The sequence below is a fragment of the Polypterus senegalus genome, chromosome 1 (genome assembly GCF_016835505.1).
Source record: "Polypterus senegalus isolate Bchr_013 chromosome 1, ASM1683550v1, whole genome shotgun sequence".
NCBI lineage: Eukaryota > Metazoa > Chordata > Cladistia > Polypteriformes > Polypteridae > Polypterus > Polypterus senegalus.
In genome coordinates, this window is record NC_053154.1 from 92,379,777 (window position 1) to 92,402,799 (window position 23,023).

At 36.6% G+C, this 23,023-nt stretch overlaps 1 protein-coding gene across 1 annotated transcript in view; it reads left to right on the top strand.

Annotated features, from left to right (window-relative positions):
- Positions 1-23,023, top strand: part of cd81a (CD81 molecule a) — an 88,867-nt gene that overhangs the window by 13,194 nt on the left and 52,650 nt on the right. Inside the window, exon 2 of the mRNA XM_039753393.1 lies at positions 3,966-4,083. Within this exon, the coding sequence (XP_039609327.1) occupies positions 3,966-4,083 (118 nt within the window). The remainder of the gene's footprint in view (positions 1-3,965; positions 4,084-23,023) is intronic.

A 23,023-nucleotide genomic window follows, 5' to 3' on the forward strand; every position in this document is an offset into this window, starting at 1 on the left:
GAATTTCCCTTTTCAGATCATTTTCTTCTTACATTTAATATGACTCTTACTGTCAACACCATCAAACCTCAACGTGTAAATACTGTTAGGAATCTTAAAAATATCAACATGGTCAATTTTAAATTAGGTATTGATACATTTGTGGAATCATTACAAACTATTTCTCCGTCAGATTTAGTTAAATTTTATAATGAAGGACTTCTTGACATTTTGAATTTGGTAGCCCCACTCAAAACCCGATCAGTTTCATTTACACATACTGCCCCATGGTTTACACCAACTTTGCGCATTTTTAAATCTAAAGGTCGGCAGTTAGAACGGCTGTACAAGAAGACAGGTCTTAATGTTCATAAAGAGATGTATTTCAGCCATATGCATCACTATAGGGACAGCATACGGCATGCTAAAGCTGCCTATTTTACTGCCCTAATTTCTTTCAACAAGGGGAACTCTGGAACACTTTTTTCCTTGCTCAGATCGCTAACAAGCCCTCCAGACTCTTTCTTTGCACTGCCTTTCTAACGAATTCTGTAACACCTTAATGACATTCTTTAATGATAAAATCCAGGCAACACATTATAATTTAGGCTCTGCTGCTACTGACTCCACCACTGATGATTTTTCTCCTCCTACTCATTCATTTTCCATGTTTGAGCTTCCCTACACCTCAGAAATCATGGGTCTCATCAATACCTCTAAGCCTTCGACCTGTCACTTGGATCCAATTCCCACTGCTTTGGTTAAAGCCTGCCTTCCCTCGCTAGCTTCTCTTGTTGTTTCAATTATTCACTCATCACTTTCCACCGGAATTGTTCACCAGTCTATGAAAACTGCAGTGATTCACCCCTTACTGAAAAAACCTGGGGCTGACCCTACTGACTTTAATAATCTTCGACCAATTTCTAATCTTCCTTTTATTTCAAAGGTTCTTGAAAAAAACTGTGGCTTCCCAACTACATCAGCATTTATCTGCTAACAGTTTATACGAACCATTCCAGTCAGGCTTTCGACGTTTTCACAGCACCGAGACGGCACTAATTAAGATCACTAATGATCTTTTAGTGGCTGGAGACTCAGGCCTAATCACAATCCTTGTTCTTCTTGACCTCAGTGCTGCATTCGACACTGTCTGTCATTCCACGTTACTAAAAAGGTTATCTGCGGTATTTCTCACATTCCGTTACCTTTGTTTAAGTCGTATCTTACAGACAGAACTCAATTCATTCAGCTGAACACATGTACCTCTACTCCCACTCCCGTAGTATCTGGGGTTCCTCAAGGTTCTGTCCTTGGCCCCTTGCTGTTTATCATTTATCTGCTTCATTTGGGTGTCATTTTTTGTAAATGGAAGATAAACTTTCATTGTTACGCAGATGATACCCAGTTATATATCTTAACTTCACCATCTGCATCGCTTCCACCATCCTCACTTACTGATTGCCTTGCTGAGATCAAGTCTTGGTTTTCTTCTAACTTCTTGCAGTTGAACTCTAATAAAACCGAGGTGCTTCCTATGGGCACGAAATCTGCAATTGCGAAGGCATCAAAGATCTCAGCATTAATAGACAACACATCTGTTACCTGTACAGATCATATAAAAAGCCTTGGTGTAATTCTGGATAGAACGTTGTCTTTTCAGTCTCACATTAGTTCTGTTACTCGAGCAGCTTACTTCCACCTGCGTAATATATTTTAGTCAACAGTTTGGTCACCTCCCGCCTGGACTATTGCAACTCACTTCTCTTTGGTCTGCCCCAAAAGTTACTACATAAACTTCAACTTGTTCAGAATTCGGCTGCTCGTATAATTACTAAAACACCCTATTCTGATCACATTACACCTGTTATTCAGCAGCTTCATTGGCTGCCAATAAAGTTTAGGGTCAACTATAAAATTTTAGTCCTTACATATAAGGCTATTCATAATCTTGCCCCCACATATATCTCATAGCTCCTACAAGTCACTAAACCCTCTCGCATGCTCAGATCCTCTTCTTCCATCAACTTAAATAATCCACCAGTACATCTTGTCACGATGGGATACCAAGCATTTAGAAGATCGGCACCCTCCTTATGGAACTCATTACCTGCTTACCTTAGGAACATGACTACCCTTCACCAATTTCAGATTAATCTTAAAACTCATCTGTTCAAAATTGCTTATTCACTGTAATTGTTACTGGTGTTGTTTTATTTGGATTTAAAATTTTTTAGTTATTGAATGTTTAATTTTTATCTGATTGTACAGTGACCTTGAGTTTTTTGAAAGGCGCTTCAAATAAAAAATTATTATTATTATTATTATTATTATTATTATGTATATATATGTATGTGTATGTGTGTATATAGGTAGATATGTATATATATGTACTGTATATATGTATATATATATATATATGTGGATTACTGTATGTGTATGTATATATAAATATGTGTATATATGTATATGTAATGGATTCTGTGTCCTGTCGGAGAAAGAGAAAGAACGGAAGCACGTAGTGATTCACACATATACAGCACATTGAAGATCAAATACAAAACAAAGCATTTAACGTGCTACTTTAGTTACGATGGGATTTGAGAAACTAGTAAATTAAATGATTTTAATATGAAGTTTATGTTCTACTTTAATGACAAAATAAACTACGTGATTAAATTGGATATTTCGAGATTGAAGTTAACATTTCGTGCTTTTTTCCTACTCTGTGCATTTTTTTCTCACTGTACCCTAATAAGGTTCCATATGACACTCAGACAGTGGGCTACATCTCGCCTTTTCACGGCGACTTTGATATGTGACATCTTTTTTAAGATGAATCTGTTGTATAGGAAAATGATGTTTTCTTTTGCTCAAAACTGGAAAACTATCAAATTCACATTGTGAAGATCTATTAAAAAAAATTAATTATCTGGCAGGCATTTTTTAATGTTATCCAATAACCAAGCATAGTTTGGGCAATTATTATTATTGTATATCTCACTGATATACAGTATAGTCTGTAATAGTTTTTAAAAAACTGTGTAATTTTTGAACACTTGATTTTACTGGATTCTAGAGTTTAATCAAATAATTTTTTCCTTAGTTTAAAGTGTATTCCATTTTGAAAACAAAAGCATATATTTGCACACAATTGGATAATTTTCAGTCATGTAGTAGAAAGTAATTTTACAATAGCTTAAAATTACTTTTAACAGTGGAGTTCAATTCATTTATAAGTTCCTTCATATGTCAAAAAAATCTTAAAATGCTCTTTAGTCCTTTATTCTACTATATGATTCTTGACCTTTTATTCTGAAGCATTTTACTGCTCTTTAACAGCAAGCCCTAGAAAGGGAATCCCACTGCTTTCATGACAGGCCATGCAGCTGTCTGAAGTTGCTGGTGCACAGGAGAAAAATGTCTTCCATTGACAGGTCATAAGGCTTCAAAGCCTTAATCTGCATTCCAGACTGTCCCAGCTGGGCCTAGGGTGTCATGGAAATCAACAAGAATTACTGCATGTATAGGCTTTCCTATTCAATTGTAAAACATAAAACACTCAAAAGCTGCTAGACCTCTCATAAATGATACCTATTCAAAGACATGACTGAAGAGCAGTTAAAGCTCTTTTATTGATATCTGGATTTTGTAAGGGGCAACAACAACATGAGGTAATTGATGAAAATTGACTTTTAGACCCCTAGCAGTATGAAGGCCTGGGCATTGCATTGTGATTTTTTTATTTTCACTATGGCACTTTTCACAAAATTTACTGAATGAGGTACATGAGATACTTTGTTTCACATAATTAAATACGTGTTCTTGTGAAAAAATGATTGAGTATTGTAAAACATTCCACTATTAAGTGTGCTGCAAGTCAGTAAAAAGTAACTACTCTAAGGAGTGCAATCGCTGTATTCAAAATATTGAATTTGCTTCTGTTGTTATCCCTGGATATCCAAGTGTTTACAACTTTATTTTCACAGCTGGCTGGAGGTGTTATACTTGGTGTGGCTTTATGGCTACGACATGATCAGCAGACCAGCTCCATTCTTGGCCTGAAGTTGGATGACAATGAACCAGCTCCAAGCACGTTTTACATCGGTGAGAATTAAAGTCTTTTCTTAATAGTGTATACAGTTTGTGAATATTTATCATTAAGTATTTGTTTAAAAGATTTAGAAGAATGAAAAATTATATGAATTATTATGTGTTTACAAATATAAGTTATATACTGTAAGTATTTTACCATAGCCCTGAATGCACATTTTGCCTGCTAGTTTTTATTTAATCGTAGTGGAGTTTTAATTATTAGTAATTGCACATAGTAAAATAAGAGATAAGCAGAGCACATTTAGTCTGGCAATTTGTTTGATAAGCAAGTTATCTTTATTCAATAAATTTGATATATGGGATATATGCATCTGCATAGCAGCACTGCTTCAGACTTAAAAATAATTGCTAAGATGAAAAAATCATCTGTTCGGCGAGTGTTCATTCAACAGTTAAATATACATTAGATGCGTTTACTTCATATGTCTGTAAGATTTCTGCACAGACCCAGAGTACAACTATCTATTCTCTGCCTGTCTTCCTGGTTTGACCCGCCATATTATGTGTGACCTCTGACCTAAATGTCATCTTGATGATTTAGTGTTCAAATTTCTGGTTTCAGACAACAGACTGCAGAAACACACTAGTGATCCAGACATGAAGATATGGGAAGAAAATTTTACAAATGCATTTAGCTTGGATGGTCTAATATTACCAAATCCATCTGGGTGGACCCCTAATGGAAATGCCACCAAGATACAAACATACAATTTATTTTGGCCCGCTTCCTTTAGTTTGTAATCTGTATAGTATTTCACTGTAGTAAATTAAGGCAGTTCATTCTTCAAAAAGATGGAATGGGGTTTATCTTTCTAACTTAAATTAAAGTCAGAATCACATAAATTGGATGGTTGTCCAGTTGTTGGCTGTTCTATAAATGGTAAGCTGCTTGTGTAATCCTGTCTAAGGAAAGTCATGCAAAGACAGATTTCTTATGTTTGTATGTAAGTTCTTAACAATGATTATAACCAAATTATGTGTGTGTGCTACTGGAAAGAAAATTGTCATTCTTTGCTTTAATGTTTTTTTTTTATAGCAGCATAGAATTCTACCATGCTTAATATAAATTGACTAGTTATGTAAACATGAATATGAACAATTGAAATGACCAACATTTAATAATGGCATAGATCATATATATCAGCAGATGTGCATGCCTTAAGTTATCTGCTGGTTGACTTTGCAATCAGCATTTTAATAACAACCTTTTATATTTCACATAGTCTACATTTGTTCACAATGTGAAGTTTGTACATAGGATTGAGTAAGGGTAGGCTTGGTCCTCGGTTAGCTCTTTCTTCAGCAGATTCAAAGGAGAATGCATTCACTTTGGTGATGTGTTCCTAATTTACCATCTTTGGGTTGTAGTTCTACAGTTCACCTCCAGTCCCAGTTAAGTCTTGTTTCAGTTTTTCGCCACGTTCTTGGCGGCATTTGTTTCCGCATTCTAACATTAACCAGACACAATCTGATTTCAAACTAAAGTACAAACAAAAATGTCAAATAAATATACCAGATTTTTCTTGTCAAGTTGGATATGCTTGTCCTGCTTGGAACCGAGTACATATACAGCAATGTGAACTTTGGCCTGTGTGCCCTTTTCTCATTTTTTTTCTCCCCCCTTTTCAGTTCCTCCTGGTTTTGCCTGTTTGCCTTTTGGATATTTTTTAGCTCACTTTAAACTAAGTTTAGGTACAACAAACAAGGCTCTGTTATTTCTTGCACACTGTAGGCTTTCCAAAAAGTCAAGGCATGTTTGGGTTTTTGCACTGAAATGTTGCAAGTAGACCTCTTTTTTGACAACAACATGTGCTGTCATGTTGATGGGCATCCCATTTCTTTTTTCACATTCATGTACTTTTCTTTCATTCTGCAACCTTTACATTCTTTACAAAACGATTGCCATTTGTTTGTCCTCCATTATATCATCTATTATTTATATGACCCTTATGAAACAGTAAGTAATGGATTTAGACCCTAACTTAATTTGTAATTTACATTTTCTTAAAGTTCCAGGTTCTTTTTGTATGTGTTCTGGTCCTTCGCTTTTGCCACATTTATGTGCTCCCCATTGCCACCTTAGAAGTTACAATTCCATGCTCTCCACATTCATTTTATTTGTAGTTTTTTTGCTGTATTCATTTATCAGCAAGAAAATTTATTTCAGTAAGCCCTGTAGCTGCTAAGGTCCTTCTGGCATCTCACTGGAACAACCAAATTTAGTGCTCAGTATATGCCTGGGGGAATTTTTTTTATAATTTAACTTGTGTTAGAACTTCCAACTGCTTGCATTAATGTCTCTCCTTCAATCACTATATCATCCTTTGAAAAAGGTTTCACACTCATGAAGAACTATGTGTTTTGCTTTATTTGGAGTGTGTTAGCATGCATGAGTTTTGTTTTCTCTGTTTCTATTCTCTGCTGTTTCCAAATTTGGCATGGTTTTATTTTTATTTAAAACCATTTCAGGTAACTACCTGTTGAAGCTCATCGAGAGAATGCCAAGAGTGTGCAAAGCAGTAATCAGAGCAAAGGGTGGCTATATTGAAGAAACTAGAATATAAAACATGTTTTCAGTTATTTCACCTTTTTTTGTTAAGTACATAACTCCACATGTGTTCATTCATAGTTTTGATGCCTTCAGTGAGAATCTACCAATGTAAATGGTCATGAAAATAAAGAAAACACATTGAATGAGGAGGTGTGTCCAAACTTTTGGCCTCTGCTGTATATTGATCTTAGAGAAAGGGTGAACACTACTTTTTTTTTTAATAAGCCTTGTTTCAGATGGATCATTACAGAAAAAAAAACATAACAATATGACAGCTTATAATTATGAGAAGAATTTTATTTTCTTTTATTCCATATGCAATATGGATAAATATTTTGTACATATTTTATTAGTATGTATATTTAAGTACATTGTATTTATTTTTGTTATTTTTATGGTCACTGAGCAATAAGCCTACATAAATTCATTTTGTAAATTTAAAGTGAACCATTAACACCTGTGGTCTATAGTTTAGTTATAAAAATACACTTTAATATATGAAATATGATTCTATGCATCTGGTTATGCAGGCGCTTAGGGCAAAAAGTTTTTTAAAGGGATAAAGGGGAAAAAATATCGGAATCGGAAGATCAAGTAATATTAAATTGGTGATTGGTATCAGCTTAAAAACCTGATCAGAGCATCCCTAGTACACTACTAATTTTCTTATTTGTGTTTCAGTTTTAGTTATTAATTTCATTTACAATGTTTGGTTTTAACTTTCTTGACCACTGCACTATTCTGAAGAGTAGCACCTTTAACAACTAGAATACATTCTTGCATGAAATGTATTTGTTTACATCATTTGTGATTTTCACTTCCCTTTCCCGGGAGTTTTGGAAATTTATTAGCCGTTAATGGAAAAAATTGCTTTAATATACACCATGTTAATTGTTTGATTTGGGGTGAGACAACCATTTGGCAGATCCCTTTCCCTCATCCAGTTTTACTGAACTTTATTGATGTTCTAGTTTGTTTGTTTTTGTTTTGCTCTTTTGTTTAGTGTGATTTTTTTTTTATATGCCCAGTCATTTCTGTTGTAGAGTCTAACCTCAGAGTTGATATTTTTTGTTGAACTTTGCTTTCCAGAAATTTCTGAGATTTTATTTTTTCTTCCTTTTTAATAATCAGCTAGTCTATCTGTGGTGTCTTCACTTGAACCCAGAGGGTTATGAATGGGGTATTCCTCTGCTGAAATGTATTTTAATTTCAGACGAAGCCCAACACAAATAATACGTTTTTTGTCAGATAAATATTTCAGTACAATAGATTCACCCATTTTGGATTCTTAATATCTGTTCAATCAGAAATGAAGAAAAATCAGAAAGCAGTCTGAAAAGGTTAGTATTACTGACAATGAACAAAAATTATCTTAAGGTGTTTTAGTTAGTCAATATTGATGAATGGCTGGCAAGCACAAAAACTGTGTTTCAGATTTTTTCCCCTGATCGTTGGTCACATAGACAAAGAGACCGATATTATATACCTTTGCAGAAGCACAAGGGAAAATAAAAAGAAAAAATATAGAAATCTTTCTTTCTTTGTTTCTTTCTTTCTTTCAAAATAAACCAACAACAAAACCCCCATCTTTCACTGGCTTGCAGGGGATGTGGTCAGATCTGCCAAGTTGTACTGCAAGTTTACATTAAAAGGTGTTGACATTTGAATAGAGCAAGTCCAACTTTCGTTGTATCCATAAATCTAACATGCCAGTACAGAGTGAATTATTTCTGTTCTCAAGTTAATAAACATGAATCAGGATGATGCAAGTTATCTCCCTAGGCAGCGACTAAATAAAGTAGTATTTTAATGACTAGATAACACATCAATGGGTTAGACGGCAGACACCATTATTAAATGTCAACAAAAGTTGGTGTATTGTTTGATTTTATCTGCTAGATGTCAGTAAAGACAATGAAGATGAGCTGAGTTTACCATTGCTGTTATCAAAATAAATAACACTACAAAGAAACTTGAGCATATTTTTGATGACTCGGATTCTGTACTGTCATTTTGAACTTCCATAAGGAATAGAGGAGGAGAGAGAGACAGAGTAGTTCTGGATTACCCTCAAGTGTGAATGAGAGAGGAATCACCACTACTCTGATGTTTTTGCATTTCTGGTGCTCTTGATTGTTTTCTTGAACCGAGTGAGTGGGCTCATTTTGACATACATTGTAAGACATTCATTTTTTTTTACCGTATTTGAACCTGAAATGACTCCACACTTTTGAGTTCACTGATCTTTGCCCTCTACTCTATGTATTTCCTGCTTCTCTGTAGTATCTTGAAATGTAATTAACATACTTTTTGGCACTGAAGTATGTAAAATGTAGCAAGATAGATGAATGATAACATTTGTCGGCCGCTGTTTTTTCATAGTAGATTATTATCAATTACATTGATTGTATTTTGTGGCCCTACTCGATTACCTGTATTTACACATGACTGAGTATGCCATTTCTCAGTTTACACACACATACTTTCCTCCCATTACAGCAAGCGGCAAGATGAAAAGTGAGTGAGCGAGAAGTGTATAGGAGAAATACTACTGCAAATACAAATATAGCAATTTATATAAATATATAAATATAAATTACACCCCTGAAAAAGTCAATATATATAAAAGGTGAGAAACCAGAAGCAAGAGGGAACCACTTGTGAAAATGTGAGATGCCAAACGAAACTAAAACAAAACGGTTAATTTAATATGCATCTCCTGAATTGCTAATGTGTCCCCACCACCACTGCCCACAATACTAAAGCTTTTTTTTCCTTTACTAAAGTAATTTCCTTCTCATCAGTATTTTTCTAATGTGCCACTGAAGTAGGACACTAACACAGATTCCCACGCATAATAGGAGAATGGACAGAAATTACTTCTTCAGCTGAATGATTTTACATACTCTGAAACTGAGGGAACCCCCATGTGCTACTAAAACACAACAGTGATATCTGAAGCTGGAGAAGAATACAGAAGTTCATTCTGATTCTCAGTGGGCAGCTGGATATGTGGCAAGCACTCGTGTGCAGGACGGAGGCTTGATGGGGCGGAGGGGGGTGGTTCGCTGCTCGCCCACCACACTGCCGCAGCTACTGCTCCTGACTTGGACAGAGACTTGATGTGAGCTGCCTGCCCACCACACAGACTTGCAGAGTCCCTGAGGGTGAATGTTGCGGCGGGGGGCAGCATTTTAGTATGCCTCGGGTGGCTACCTGTTGAATGGGGGCAGTGGTGGGCGATTCACTACCCATCTTTGGCCGCACCCTGTTAGCTGTCAGTGGGCTGACACTGCAGGCAACATACTGTATGCAAGTGGAGGTGACTATGTGGTGGGCTGGTGGTGAACTGCCTGTACTTTGTTAGGCTGTGCATGTCTGTGGCCAGTTATGTTCCGGCCATCACATCACTCAACTTGTGTAATTTTACAAATGTACTTCTCGACGTCTTAAACTTTTCCCTCTAATCACTGTTGGTAAACTCTTTTAAAATTAGTGACCCACCAGTCTTTGCTTTGCACACACATGTACCAACATCTAGCAGCCACAGAATCCACAGAAATAAATTTCCTGAGTCAGATGCTCATGTGATTGCCTTGTTCCTTCTTTTGGTTGTCTTTTTATTGATTTCTCACTGTTAATCCTGAAAGGTGTCTCGTTATACAATGGCATACTGGTTATATATTCTCCACATTCCAACATCCACTAGATATTCAATACACATAAATTATGAAAGAAACCTTAAAATGAAATTCTTGTGGAAACCCATATAGTATAACATAACATTTACAACTGGAACATATGTGGTGATCTAAACGTAGTGGCATTTCTACAAGGAATGCAACTTTGGTGTGGCAAATAATTTTGCTTCATTTGCAATTGAGACAGCTGTGTTAAAGTGTCCCATTACTTTAAAGACCTGTTTGCTCCTGTAAGGATTTGGTTCCTGGGCCAAAAGGTGTGGTACATAAAACACTTTTCTACCTAACAAAGCAATATTTGCCTCTTTATATAAAACCTGAACTGATGAAAAATGTCTTGAAAGCAGTGAATATTTTTGTTGGTCTACAAATCAGACACGTTATTAGTGACAAGTGGTTTAGAAATCTGCTAAATGGGTCTGAGGAAAATAGTACTTCATTGAATGTTGAGAATCTTCCTGGTGACAACAGTGCACTAAACTATGTCCATCTGGTTTACAACATACTTCAAATATACAAAAACCATGAAATGCCGTATGTTACTAGAGATTCATTTTTTTGCATTTACACTTGGACTTTTTCCATGGTATTTTCTGAGCAACTGTTGTTAGATACTGAAACAAGCATCAGATGCTGAGTACAGACAAACGTCTGCAGCAAGACATTTTATTTAAACAAAGGCAGTGTGTAGGCATCATTAAGAGATTTAAATTCTATAAGCTAACTTCATGTTTCTCCAAACGAATACATGATACAGTCAATCTGAAATTTAATGTGTGTTCGGCTTGAAACTATTATAATCAACAATTTTTTTCAGGAAGCCAAAGTTTTGAAAAAATGTGTTTTCTGGCATCTTATTGATTCACCACTTAAGTTTTCACACACACTGCAAAACAGAGTATCCATGTTGTTTTAGGAAGGAAAAAACATTGCTGATTGTTAAATGCCTAGATAATATGGTAAGGTACTTCTGAGTTTTGTGATTCACAGCAATTTTGAATAAACTTTTATTTTTATCACACATAGTGAAAGACTGACAGGTTCTGACTGTTGAACTATGCTTTTTTTTAATTAAAATATATTTATTTTGTTCATCTCCCTGTCTGTCTGGAGTGCAGTGCAGTGGAGGCACATGGGCAGGAAATGTGAGAATATGGGTGGACACTAATCTAGCTCTGTTCATCTCCCTGTCTGTCTGGAGTGCAGTGCAGTGGAGGCACATGGGCAGGAAATGTGAGAATATGGGTGGACACTAATCTAGCTCTATATTGAGAGTACGAGGTGTGGCAGAAAAGTAATGACTGATTTTTTATTTACCAAAGTTTTTATTTTTTGCAAACATCAATGTTATCCCCTTCAAAGTAGTTCCCTTGGGCAGCTACACACCGATGGAGACCTTGTTCCCACTGTTGGTAGCAGCGCTGGAAGTCTTCAACCGGTATGGTCTTCAGCATGTCCGTTACACTCTTTTGGATGTTTTCTAAAGTCCCGAATTGACGTCCTTTGAGGACATTTTTCAGTTTTGGAAGAAGGAAAAAGTCACACAACTGAGGTCAGGTGAATAAGGGGGCTGGGGAACCACAGGAATGCCTTTTGAGGTCAAAAATTCTGTTATGGAGAGGGCAGTTTTTCGGCACCATTTTGGCACAGACCTTTCACATGTGCAAATGTTCAGTCAAAATTTGATGAACGGTAAATCTGTTCAAATTTAATTGTTCACTCAACATTCTTAATGTTAAACAATGGTCTGATCTCACAAGAGTGTTCACACGTTCGATGTTTTCATTGGTTTTCGAAGTTGAAGTCCTCCCTGAATGGTGTTCATCTTCAGCGTGTTTTCTGCCTTCCAAAAATGATTTGTGCCAGCGAAAAACTTGAGCTCGGGATAAAGAATGTTCCCCATAGGCCTGTTTTAACTTTTCAAACGTCACACTTGCCGTTTAATGGCACAACGTTGCTCCAAATTCCGCTGTTCCATTTTGCGTGACGCACAACCAAAAACACAACTTTGCTAATAGCAGTCACAAAAATCACGTAGTTAACGGAAGGAGTTGAAACTTGCACTGAGCTATGGGAGGGTACTGATACACGTGCTCTATCAAGGACAACAGGGCAGCGTTGCCAGATCGCTTGCAGTGTTGCCAGTCTTATTACTTTTTTCTGCCACACCTCGTATATTTGTAACACTAACTAAACTGCTAGCGTGTTATGTTTAAGTTTTTTAAAGGTACATTATGTGTCTTGTTGAAAATTCTTCTTGTCTATTTTAACTGAGATACAAATACGTCATTTTTAACTGAAGTACTCAAATATTTCAGCTATAATGCAACCCAGTGCAACTTCAGTTATGCGGCCATTTGCCAAAGCCTCTTCATTAGTGTCCAGTTCCATTATGAATTCTGGTAGACCATGAGTGGTAAGAGTATTGTACTATGTGAAAGTAAAAGCAATATGCCATCTCCTGACTTGTACTAAGTGCTTTTTAAATAAGTGCCTGTCTTGCTAAATGTGAAATCAATTTTCTGCCTAGATCTTTTTTGCATACCGCAGAGATGGGTTCCCCTTTTGCTAAAACAACTTCACAGACTTACACTTAAACTTAACCCTTTAATTCTGAAATGTGGGAATTGCTTGTAAGTTACCTAGAGCCAATGTATTCAGAGCCATCAGGTTCTGTATATGTGCTGTTTTCAGCTTGAAAATATACATGTCATAGTACAGTGAGTTATAAACTTAGTTAAGATGTCAGTTATGGATAAAGGACCCTCTTAGAGGCACTAATAAATGATTAAATAACAGTAAATAATAAAGAGAAGTCTTTTTACAACAGAAAGACTATGTATGTTCTTTTTAACTGAATTGCAATACAAATATTTTCACAGAAAAGGGCATACAATTTTCCACCTAGTTGATGTCATTGATCATAATCATTGATGAAAATATTTGACTACAAATTTTGTTACCAGTTACTGTCCTCGTGGCATATTAGATATATCATTTCATTATCCAAGAGTAATGTTAACCAAATTTGGAGGATATAAAGTCTGAAGGGTAAAATACCAAAGATTACAAAGGTGGGGAGTCATTTAAACTTTACATCCAGTAAGAAATTAAGCAATATTTCTAAAAATTACATTAATTTTGTGCATAAGCACAACTGTAATGTGGGAGCACCTGACAAGAAAATAAATGATGTGCTGGTGATCCCTCACTCACTCGTATTTGGAAATAATACATCAGCACTCACAGTGTCGTTTCTTGTTTCTTATGGCAGTTCAAAATTCCCATCTGACAGTGCAGAATTCAAGTCAAAAACATCCGAAACATCCTTTGCATGGTATTTCTTTAGAAGAAAGAAACAAAGACCCTGTTCATCTCATGCCATTTTTGCTATCTAGGGTGAGATAGTCAGTGGGGAGGGGAAAAAAACCTCTTGAGTTCCATGACCAAAAACCCACCAAGACCCTGCTAGGAATTCTATCATATGACTAACATACCAAAAAAAAAAAAGGATTAAAAGAAAGTCGGCCAGTGCAAATGCCATCAAGGACAGGAAATCAGTTTTCTTCCTCCTATCAGCTTCAGGGCATTTTTTCCAGAAGCTGATGGCACAGAGCCACCACCGGATACTTAGAAGAGAAAACAAAAAACAAATTAATCTGTTAACAAAAACCCATACTAAGAAAGTACATTTTTAGACATGACTTCAACATCTCCAGTGTGTTGCCATGACATTTTTGTATAAGTAGATTATTCCATATTTTTCATGCATAAAAACTAAAAGCAATCTTGACAGTTTTTATTTACGTTTTACTTTTGGGAAAGCAAGCAAAACAGAATTTGAGGATCTACGGTTAAGACTGGGAGCATAAGGGGACAAACATTACAAGATGTATAAAGATACAAGACTTTCCAATGTTTTATTAACAGTTATAAACAGTATTTTAAAATTTGATTCTGAAAGATCCAGTTAACATTTAAGTGTTAACAATACTCTTTTCAAACAATGTTTGTCAGAGAATCTGTCATGTTTATTACATTTACGTTTTGAGATTTATGTTTGCATCATTATATAGAGCTGGTTAATAATATTGATGAAGAGTAGTATTTAATAAACTACAGATTTAAAATGGAACTCACCTAGTGCTTTAATTTTTCAAATCAATTCCTCCTTTTTCAGATTAGTTCCAATTTTAATAGCTTTTTTTTAATCTATTACAACATGGCTTTGAAGTCAGGTCTCAAATTCAAAAGCTCAAAGACTTTTTCAGACAGACTCCACCATAACAACAAACCAGTCCCTTCCACATCAACCCACCACCAAACCTCACCCAATACTGACAAATGTACGCCATGCACAAAAACATACCCTCATTTACATCCAGTCGCCCCAATCACATCACATAAGATAAGTCAGTTCAAACTTGTCAAATTTTATGCATGCAGGATAAGGAACCCTCAGGTATACAGTGGATTAAAAATATACTCGGACTCCTTTACTTATTATTGCACACTTCATTTTGTTGGAGATATAATTTTAAATTGATAAATTAGCCATTTTTGCCCATTTTTCTTGTTTGACATTCGAATACGTGTTGCAATTATTAATACAGCACAAAGCTGAGAATGTTAAAAATTTGTATGGATGCTGATATACTGTATATTAAGATCAATTTTATAACACAAAGCACACACAAACCATGTAGAGAAGTGGGGGTGAAAACTTGACTCACATGTGGGGCATTTCTTGCTGGTTGCTACGTGATTCAATCCTAAAATGTTTTGATGGCTGCATATTTCTGTTTCTTCAGATTTACGTAGGATCAGTTTCTTTCTTTTAATTTGGCAGAAAAGTACTATACTAAATATATATGGTTTTGTTAACCCATATTATTCTTCCCAACCACTGGTTCAACATCACAGCAAGACCTGGGTTGCATTCCCCTGAATAATGTCAGAAGAGCATATTACAGAGCTCCCTTAAAAGAGTTGTGAAAGTTATGCTCACCTTTAGTACGGGTCTGTAAAACAACTGGTTAAGATAAGAAATGAGAATTTAAGGTGGCATGTTCATCTGATACATGGGTATATAACTGGATGATGAGAATGTAACCTCTGCAAATTGTGGATCTGCGTTACTTTTCAGCCTACCCGAGTTTTCATTCCAGGGTATATGTTGACCTCCTGGTTTTAATGAATAATAGACAGAGCATAGTACAGAAAAAGCAATAGGTGGGGGCTCAGATTAGATTTAAGCTTCATTACGTGAAAGCTGCAATTAAGCTGATTGATCACCCACTCATTTTGCTCTGTCCAATTGATTTTTTAAATCACATCATTTTTCTGACATACCATAAAGAATGCATTTTGTCAATTACCAGACAGAGTTGGGAAGACTTGCATTGACTAATCATAAGGTAGTCTCTAATGAGAAGTGACATTACATTGTAAAAATTGTTGCATCAGATGGTATGTTTATATGAGATTTATTTAAGAGTAGGCTGCTGATTATAAGGCAGCCTAGTAAGAGGGTTACTTTACGTTGCAGTATGAGATAACTTTGAAACCTGTACATGGATTATCAGATCACACTGGTAAACCACAAAACCTAATGTTTTAAGGATTTTTAATAGACTGGCTTTTGGAGTCTTACATACCACACAGCATATGCTGCAGTTTACCATCTAGACTTGTGTAGTGTGGTTTGTAGTGTCAGCCCATAGGACAATACCAGTTACATAAGAATTGAGAAGTTTGAGTAGCAAACCAGATTTATTCAGTTATTTTCTGTTTGGTGATTAAAAGATGAATACTTCTTAAAATCAGTCAGTCATTCAATCATTTTCTAGCCCTTTTAGTGTTAACAGGGTTGCAGGGGGTGCTAAAGCCTATCCCAGCCAGCATCCTTACATTATTATGTTAGTACCACGTGAATTAGTCAGCAGATTATTCCAGGTATTTTACAAGATCTCATTTATAAAAACCCTTGAAAGATGCTTCACTAATACACTTTTAAATTCACGATTCTGAACAGGTTACTTTGTCTTCATCAGTTTCATCCATGTGAAGCCTGAAAACCAATGTTATTGCTTAATCTTGTTTATGTTTTATGTTCGCTTCCTTTTATTTCATTTTGTAAGGCACTCTGAGCTACATTGTATGAAAATGTGCTATATAAATGTTATTATTGTCCTGTGAGTATGGGTGTATGTCCAAAAGTGCCCCGTGTAGGGTTGGCTCCTACATTCTACTTAATGCTGAGAGTAATGAAGAGTATGTAAAGGTTACATAAGAATACATTTATAAAGTGGCTGGCTGTTAAAACACCAAATGAGAATGAGCAAGACTGTGATAGGAATATGTGCCCCTCTGTAGTTCCATATCTTTGTTTTTTCTTCATGTAGAGGCCACCGATCTAGAAGAATCACTGCAATCAGGTTTTCTATTATCGTTATAATGATCCACTGCAATGCAACAACAGTTTTCCAGCTGTCTTTTCGAATGAGTGACACAGATCTGTTGTATCTTTTTATACATTTTTTTATTAGGTGCGTTCACATATAATGCACAAATCACCTGTTGTGATGGCTCATGTCTGTCCATCTGTTCATCTGTCTGTCCACATTAAACAACTTGGCATGGACCAATTATGTCCTTTATTTAAAGAAATCTGTCGAGACAGTTCCGTTTTGAGATTTTTCAGATCACACTAAAGTTTTAAAATTTCAAAATCTCCCATTGAAAAGCATTGTCTATCTTAAAACAAAGAAACATTCTATGTGACTTCTGCTACAAATTTGTTTGCTGTTTGAATTTTTCCTTGACAACAGTTACAGCAAGCACACGTAGACTGCATGTGTGGGTAGGAATTCACTGTTGCTGACTGACTAAGCATGCACAGGACATGGCTTGAGCACAAGAAGAAGAGATCCAGTGCATCTACACCTCAGTGTCCTTCCAGTACTTTAACTTGTAACTTGTAAGTTAAATAATCATTCTAACCTCCGCTATCTGCAGATTATAATGATTGACTATTTCACTGACAGTATAATTGGTTTACTAGAGTGACCACGTGACAGTCCCGATAAATAACTGTAAAATATCAAACCGTCCTAGTTTTAACAGGCAAACCATCTAATAAAGTTTTTCACTGCCACAAACGTCATCACAAATGTCATGATGACAAGTGGGAACACCTCTTCATTAGGAACTTTAGTTAAATTTCAGCAGCATCATGTGGAAGACTAAGAAGCTCAGAAAATCCGGCAGTATACTGCTGTTTATTTGTTTCTGTTTCAAGCACATTTTTTTGCAATCATATGTGATTACTTGTGAAAGTGTTTTTTTTTTCTTGTGCCGGATCCTTCTCTGATAGATGATGAGAGGCATTAAACAAATGAGGTTTTATGTTTGGGCATAAGCACACTGCATAACCAAGTTTGGGAATTTGAAAATCTGGCCACCTATAGTTTACCATCAGAGGACCTGAGTTGCCTCGAAAGCTTGCATATTGTAATCTTTTTAGTTAGCCAATAAAAGGTGTCATTTTGCTTGACCTCTCACAACATCAGAGTCCCACAATCTCTTGGAATCCACACTGGTCAGTCACTGTAATAAACTTTACCTCTCATTTCAATTATTAACTAATGTTTACCATAACAATAGTTTGAAAAGTCCAAGTTCATTAAAATTACTCCAGCCAGACATGCTTGAGCAAAGAAGTAAGTCACATTACTATCACATTTTCATTTAGGTTGTATTAATTGGCAATTTAAAGCTGTCACTGTGTGTGGGTTTGTGCGTGTATATATGAGTGAGACTGGTCCCTCTGTTGGACTGGAGTCCTATCCTGTCCTGTTTTCAAGTTTTGCCCACTGATGATAGCTTTTGGCTCCCACAACCCTGAAATAGATTGAGAAGGTTCTAGAACCCACCCACTAAATTCAGTCCATTGAGGGCTACAGTGCCTGCAGCTTGTATTAAATGTGTCCTGATCCTGGCAAAACATTTTTCTTTAACTCCCACATTAGAGAACGAAGCCCACATTGTCTCTCCTGTTCTTTATAAAATGCATTTGAGCGTTTCCATAGTCGCAGGATCTCTGGCCCCATTCTGTTTACATGTGGAAATGGCTCAGTGGGAGGTTTTATTTCCATAAATGGTGAAGACAGTTAACAGGAACCCAGCTTTCTTCACGGAGAGGAAATGAGATACAGGCATTCCACTGCACAGAGCTTTGAAGGGATATGTGTTCTGCTAATGATTTGTCTACTCTATCTTGCCATCTAAATAATTATCGCAGCCTTTTTTATCTATGTATTTTTTAACTTATTTAATAGGTTCCCATTTGCATTTTAATAATGGTAGTGTTTAAGATGCTTCCTCAAAAAACTAACATAATTTTTAATTACTATAAACATATTTGTGTTTTTTAGTACATTGTTGTGATTATTGAATATTTTTTTTATTAACATTTGTCAAACTTTTGAAAATATTAGCATAATTTCTTCCAGAATTATTAAGTTACTATTACATAGGAAGATAATACTAACTTTTATGTGCCAGACCATATAACCCCTTTAGCTAATGTTAATTGCAGATTTTAGAAACTTTTGACCTTTGTTCTATTTCGGATAGAAGGGGGAAGAATTTTCCCACCATCAGTCAGGGTCATTTTCAAATGCTAAGACGACTCTGGCAGCACTAATGAGGTTTATAGGAGTGCATAACTATTGATAATTGAAGAAAGCAAACTTGGCAATTGCTCATTCAGAAACTCCCCACTGGAGAGTTGGCCAGTGAGTTTGCCATCCCACAGTTTCACCTTAAATGCTAATTCAAATGGTATCACAGAAGGAGTTAGTAAATCCCATAACAAACCCAAGTGATTTGTTTGCCTTATGTTCCCTTATCCAGTATCCAGTTTGTTTAGGGTTTGGCATTGTTTGGTGTTTGTGCTATTGATAGTAAAACTGCTGGAACAAAACCAAAGTGCTCCGTCCCAGTCTGCAAATTAAAACCTCTAGTTCCAAGGACTGCTTGCACAAAGTTTAGTCCAGTGGTAGAGAGCAAATACACATAGGTTGCCCATTTCTCACTCCTCTGTCACTGTCTCTCTTGATGAAAATTTGCATTGTGTTTGAAATGGGTTTAGTAGCTTATTGCTAATTACCCTTTCTTTCCAGACAAACAATTTTGTGTGCTATAACAGAACACAATATTATACTGACCCAATGTTTAATTCAAAAGAATTTTTAAAAGTTTGCATAACAATTTAAGGTATTTATGTTGACAACAATAATTATTGAATATTGGCCATTCAGTAACTCTTGATTGTATCAAAAATCCGTTTCCCCTTTTCTGAATGCTCACTTTAAGACATAGAAAAAGATTATATTCTTTTTTTGTCTAATGGAAGTAAAACAAGCAATTTTTGACAATATCCGTGTTTTAAGATGAAGTCACACATTTTTTGAGATTGCAGGAGTGAGATGGGGTAGGGTATCCACTGTTCTTTGTTGCAAAAATACTTACATTTCTCGGGCTTTTTCACATCTGTCTGATATGCATAGTGTGAACTTTCTGTCATCTGTAAAGAGAATGGGGCACTAGTGGCGGAGCTGCCAGTTGTGTATTTTTTGGTGTATGCCAATCAATGCTGCATGGTGATAGGCTAGGAGCCCAGGTTTCACTAAAGGATGTCATGCCATCCTCGTGGAGTCTTATTTCTGACAGATTGGTATCCAGCAGATACTGGTCCTGCTATTGGGTTGGTTTTCTTCTACAGCCCTGTTCAGCTCTCCTTGTGTAACGACCCTTCTCCTGGTATGTTTTCCATGCTCTTGAGACTGTGATTGAGACACAGCAAACCTTCTTGAAACAGTATGCATGGATGTGCCGTCCTGGAGGAGCTGGAATACCTGTGCAACCTGCAGGTACCGCCTCATACTGCTGGTAGTGACAAAGACACTCGCAAAATGCAAAACCTCAGAATATTCAGTCAGGAAGGATAAGGAGAGAGCAATTGTCTTCTGCTACCACCTTTAAACACTTCTTACTGTTGCCTCCCCAGTACACCTGTTGTCACTTTCATTTGCACCAAAGCAAGTGAAGCTGATTCACAGTCGATTATGTTTCCTAACTGGATAGACTGATATCCCTGAAGCTTAATTGACTTGGTGTTAGACTGTGATGATTTTTTTTTCTTGGTGTTAGGGCTATGCTCTGGTCACTATGTATGTCCATCCTCTGTGGCACCTACTATATACAGTATATTATAATATGTGTGTGCATATATATATAAAAAAACAAAAAACTTTCAATGTTATCATTTGAGGGGTCTGACTATAATGAGAATATTACGTGTACTGCCACCAGATACATAACACTGATCCCTGTGTGGAGGCAGCAGACCACCACATGGCTAATTATGTATGCAGATTAGCTATGTGTGCAGCTGCAATTCCCAAAACAAGTGTTAAAGTATCCCTCCCCCTCCATTTCCCCTCATCACAAAACACCGGGCATGAAAAAAAACATATTACTATTATACAAGGTGGTTCTGTCTTCTTGATGGAAGAAGAAAGTGCAAAGCATTTGCACAGAATCTTGGGAACATAAAATACATTCCCGGTGCACTCAAAGTTGCAACTTCAAACAACAGAGAGAGCCAGTTCCACACAGCTTCATATCACGGCCAATGTGTGCCCCAGGAGTGGAACTCTGTGAAATCAATGATCCACATTTTATTTACTTATTGCTAGTTGCTGCCTCATAGCTCAGATTACATATTTTGCCACAATAATCAGTCCAGGATTTTTGCAGACTTTTCCCTAGCTCCCAGGCACACATAAAATACCATTGTACCATTATAATACACTCAAAACTAGTTCAGTCACTCCTTTCCCATTGACTTTAAAGAATTTCACAGACATTTCTGTGATTTCGCTGAACATTCTGCAGTGTTTGTTTCACTACACATGTAGATAGATATTTCTATTGAGTGACTCTAATATAGAAACCTATAGTTCAACCTAAAAGAGACTCAAAACTCTTCAAGCAAAATAGGCCCCTAAAATGGAAATTACTGGTTCCAGATGTTTGCTTTAACGTGTAGTTTCCATGGTAGTAGAAGTTTTGGTGCATGAATTAATGCATTTCCAGAGGAGTGTTAGTTGAATTAAATGTATGTAATTTCTTCAACAGTCAACAGTGCATATTACACCTTTTCTTCAGTAAGTTTGAAAATAACCAGGTTTCCATCCAAGGAGTTTTTGCGAAAAAATATTTAGCGCTTCAAATTTTAGCTGATGGAAATGCTAATTATCGATAAAATGTTGTACATGTCGACATAATATTTTTCCGTTTAGCTTTAGCGCATAAATTCCATATCGATACTTCAGATGTCGCAAAAACTACATTGGAAACACTTTTTGTCGGGAAAAAAAAAGCTTTAACGCAAATAAATGTGTCACATGATACATTTTCATCACGTGCAATCAAAACGAGAATAGCGGAGCGGTTCGCATGGTCTGATGAAGAGACTCGTTATTTCTCGTGATGAGCCAATGCAGTAGCGGATAGGCTGGGTCTCCTGCTACTAAAAGGGGTACCTGAACTCCCTCCACATCAACTGTAGCCTGGGGGTGTCTCTCAGGATGTCTAAATAATACAAAAACCGCAAAGGTAATTTACTGTGCCAGTCAAAATATTTAATAAACCGTGTGTTTCATTATGTAAGCATTTTTTTCTTATTATTAAATGGCAGGTGTTTTAGCATATATGAGAAATTCTCTCATTAATGTTAACTTTAGTTTTTTTTGATTAAACATCGTTATTTTGTATTAATTCAAATTTCAGTTTTAATTAAAAACCTTAAGGGAAGCAGGTTACAGTACTAATTCAGTAGTTATCTCACTGAGAAGGGATGTTGAAAGGTAGGCTCACCTGTACAGATCCGATGCTGCAAACACAGCTGCATCATGGGTACTTCCAGGAGTGCCAACGCAAATGTCTCGTATCATGCACCTGTCATCAACAAGGGCCTGGAGAACAATAGATGGCCACCCTTTTGATTAATGTAATCGCGGTAGCCTTCCGTCAGGGGAAGAATAGGCGCATGCGTGCCATCCAGCGCACCGTAAATCTGTGGCACAAGATGCACCAAGGAATTGCGGTATGCAATTTCATTGGCCTCCACTACAGTCGGAAGTCTGATATAACGCTGCATTCATTTTTCTTTAATAGCGGTGCACACAGCATATACACATCGATGGACGGTAGTTTTACTAACCCCAAAAGTTTCTCCATCTACTCTATACTTGGCGCAGGTTGACAGCTTGTAAAGGGCGATGGCAATCCGCTTTTGGGTTGGAACCGGTGGTCGGTAGCAACCTGTGATGGGCGCAACATCAGGACTGATGAATCCACACAACATCTCAAACGTCGGCCGTTTTATTCTAAAATGTTGCAGCCAGAGATTTTCTGTAAAGTGTCTCTCCACTACCTCCTCCTAGAAGGTCTTATTCCGTCGTCTCTCCCATACCCGTGGGTTTCGTCGCACTGAGGTACTTTCTTCGAGCTCTAGGGCTATCGGACAAGCAACTGCTTCATTCTGCTGTCGTCTTCGGATATTATGTACAATTCCAATTATTTGTGAAACTGAAATAACAGTAAGCTG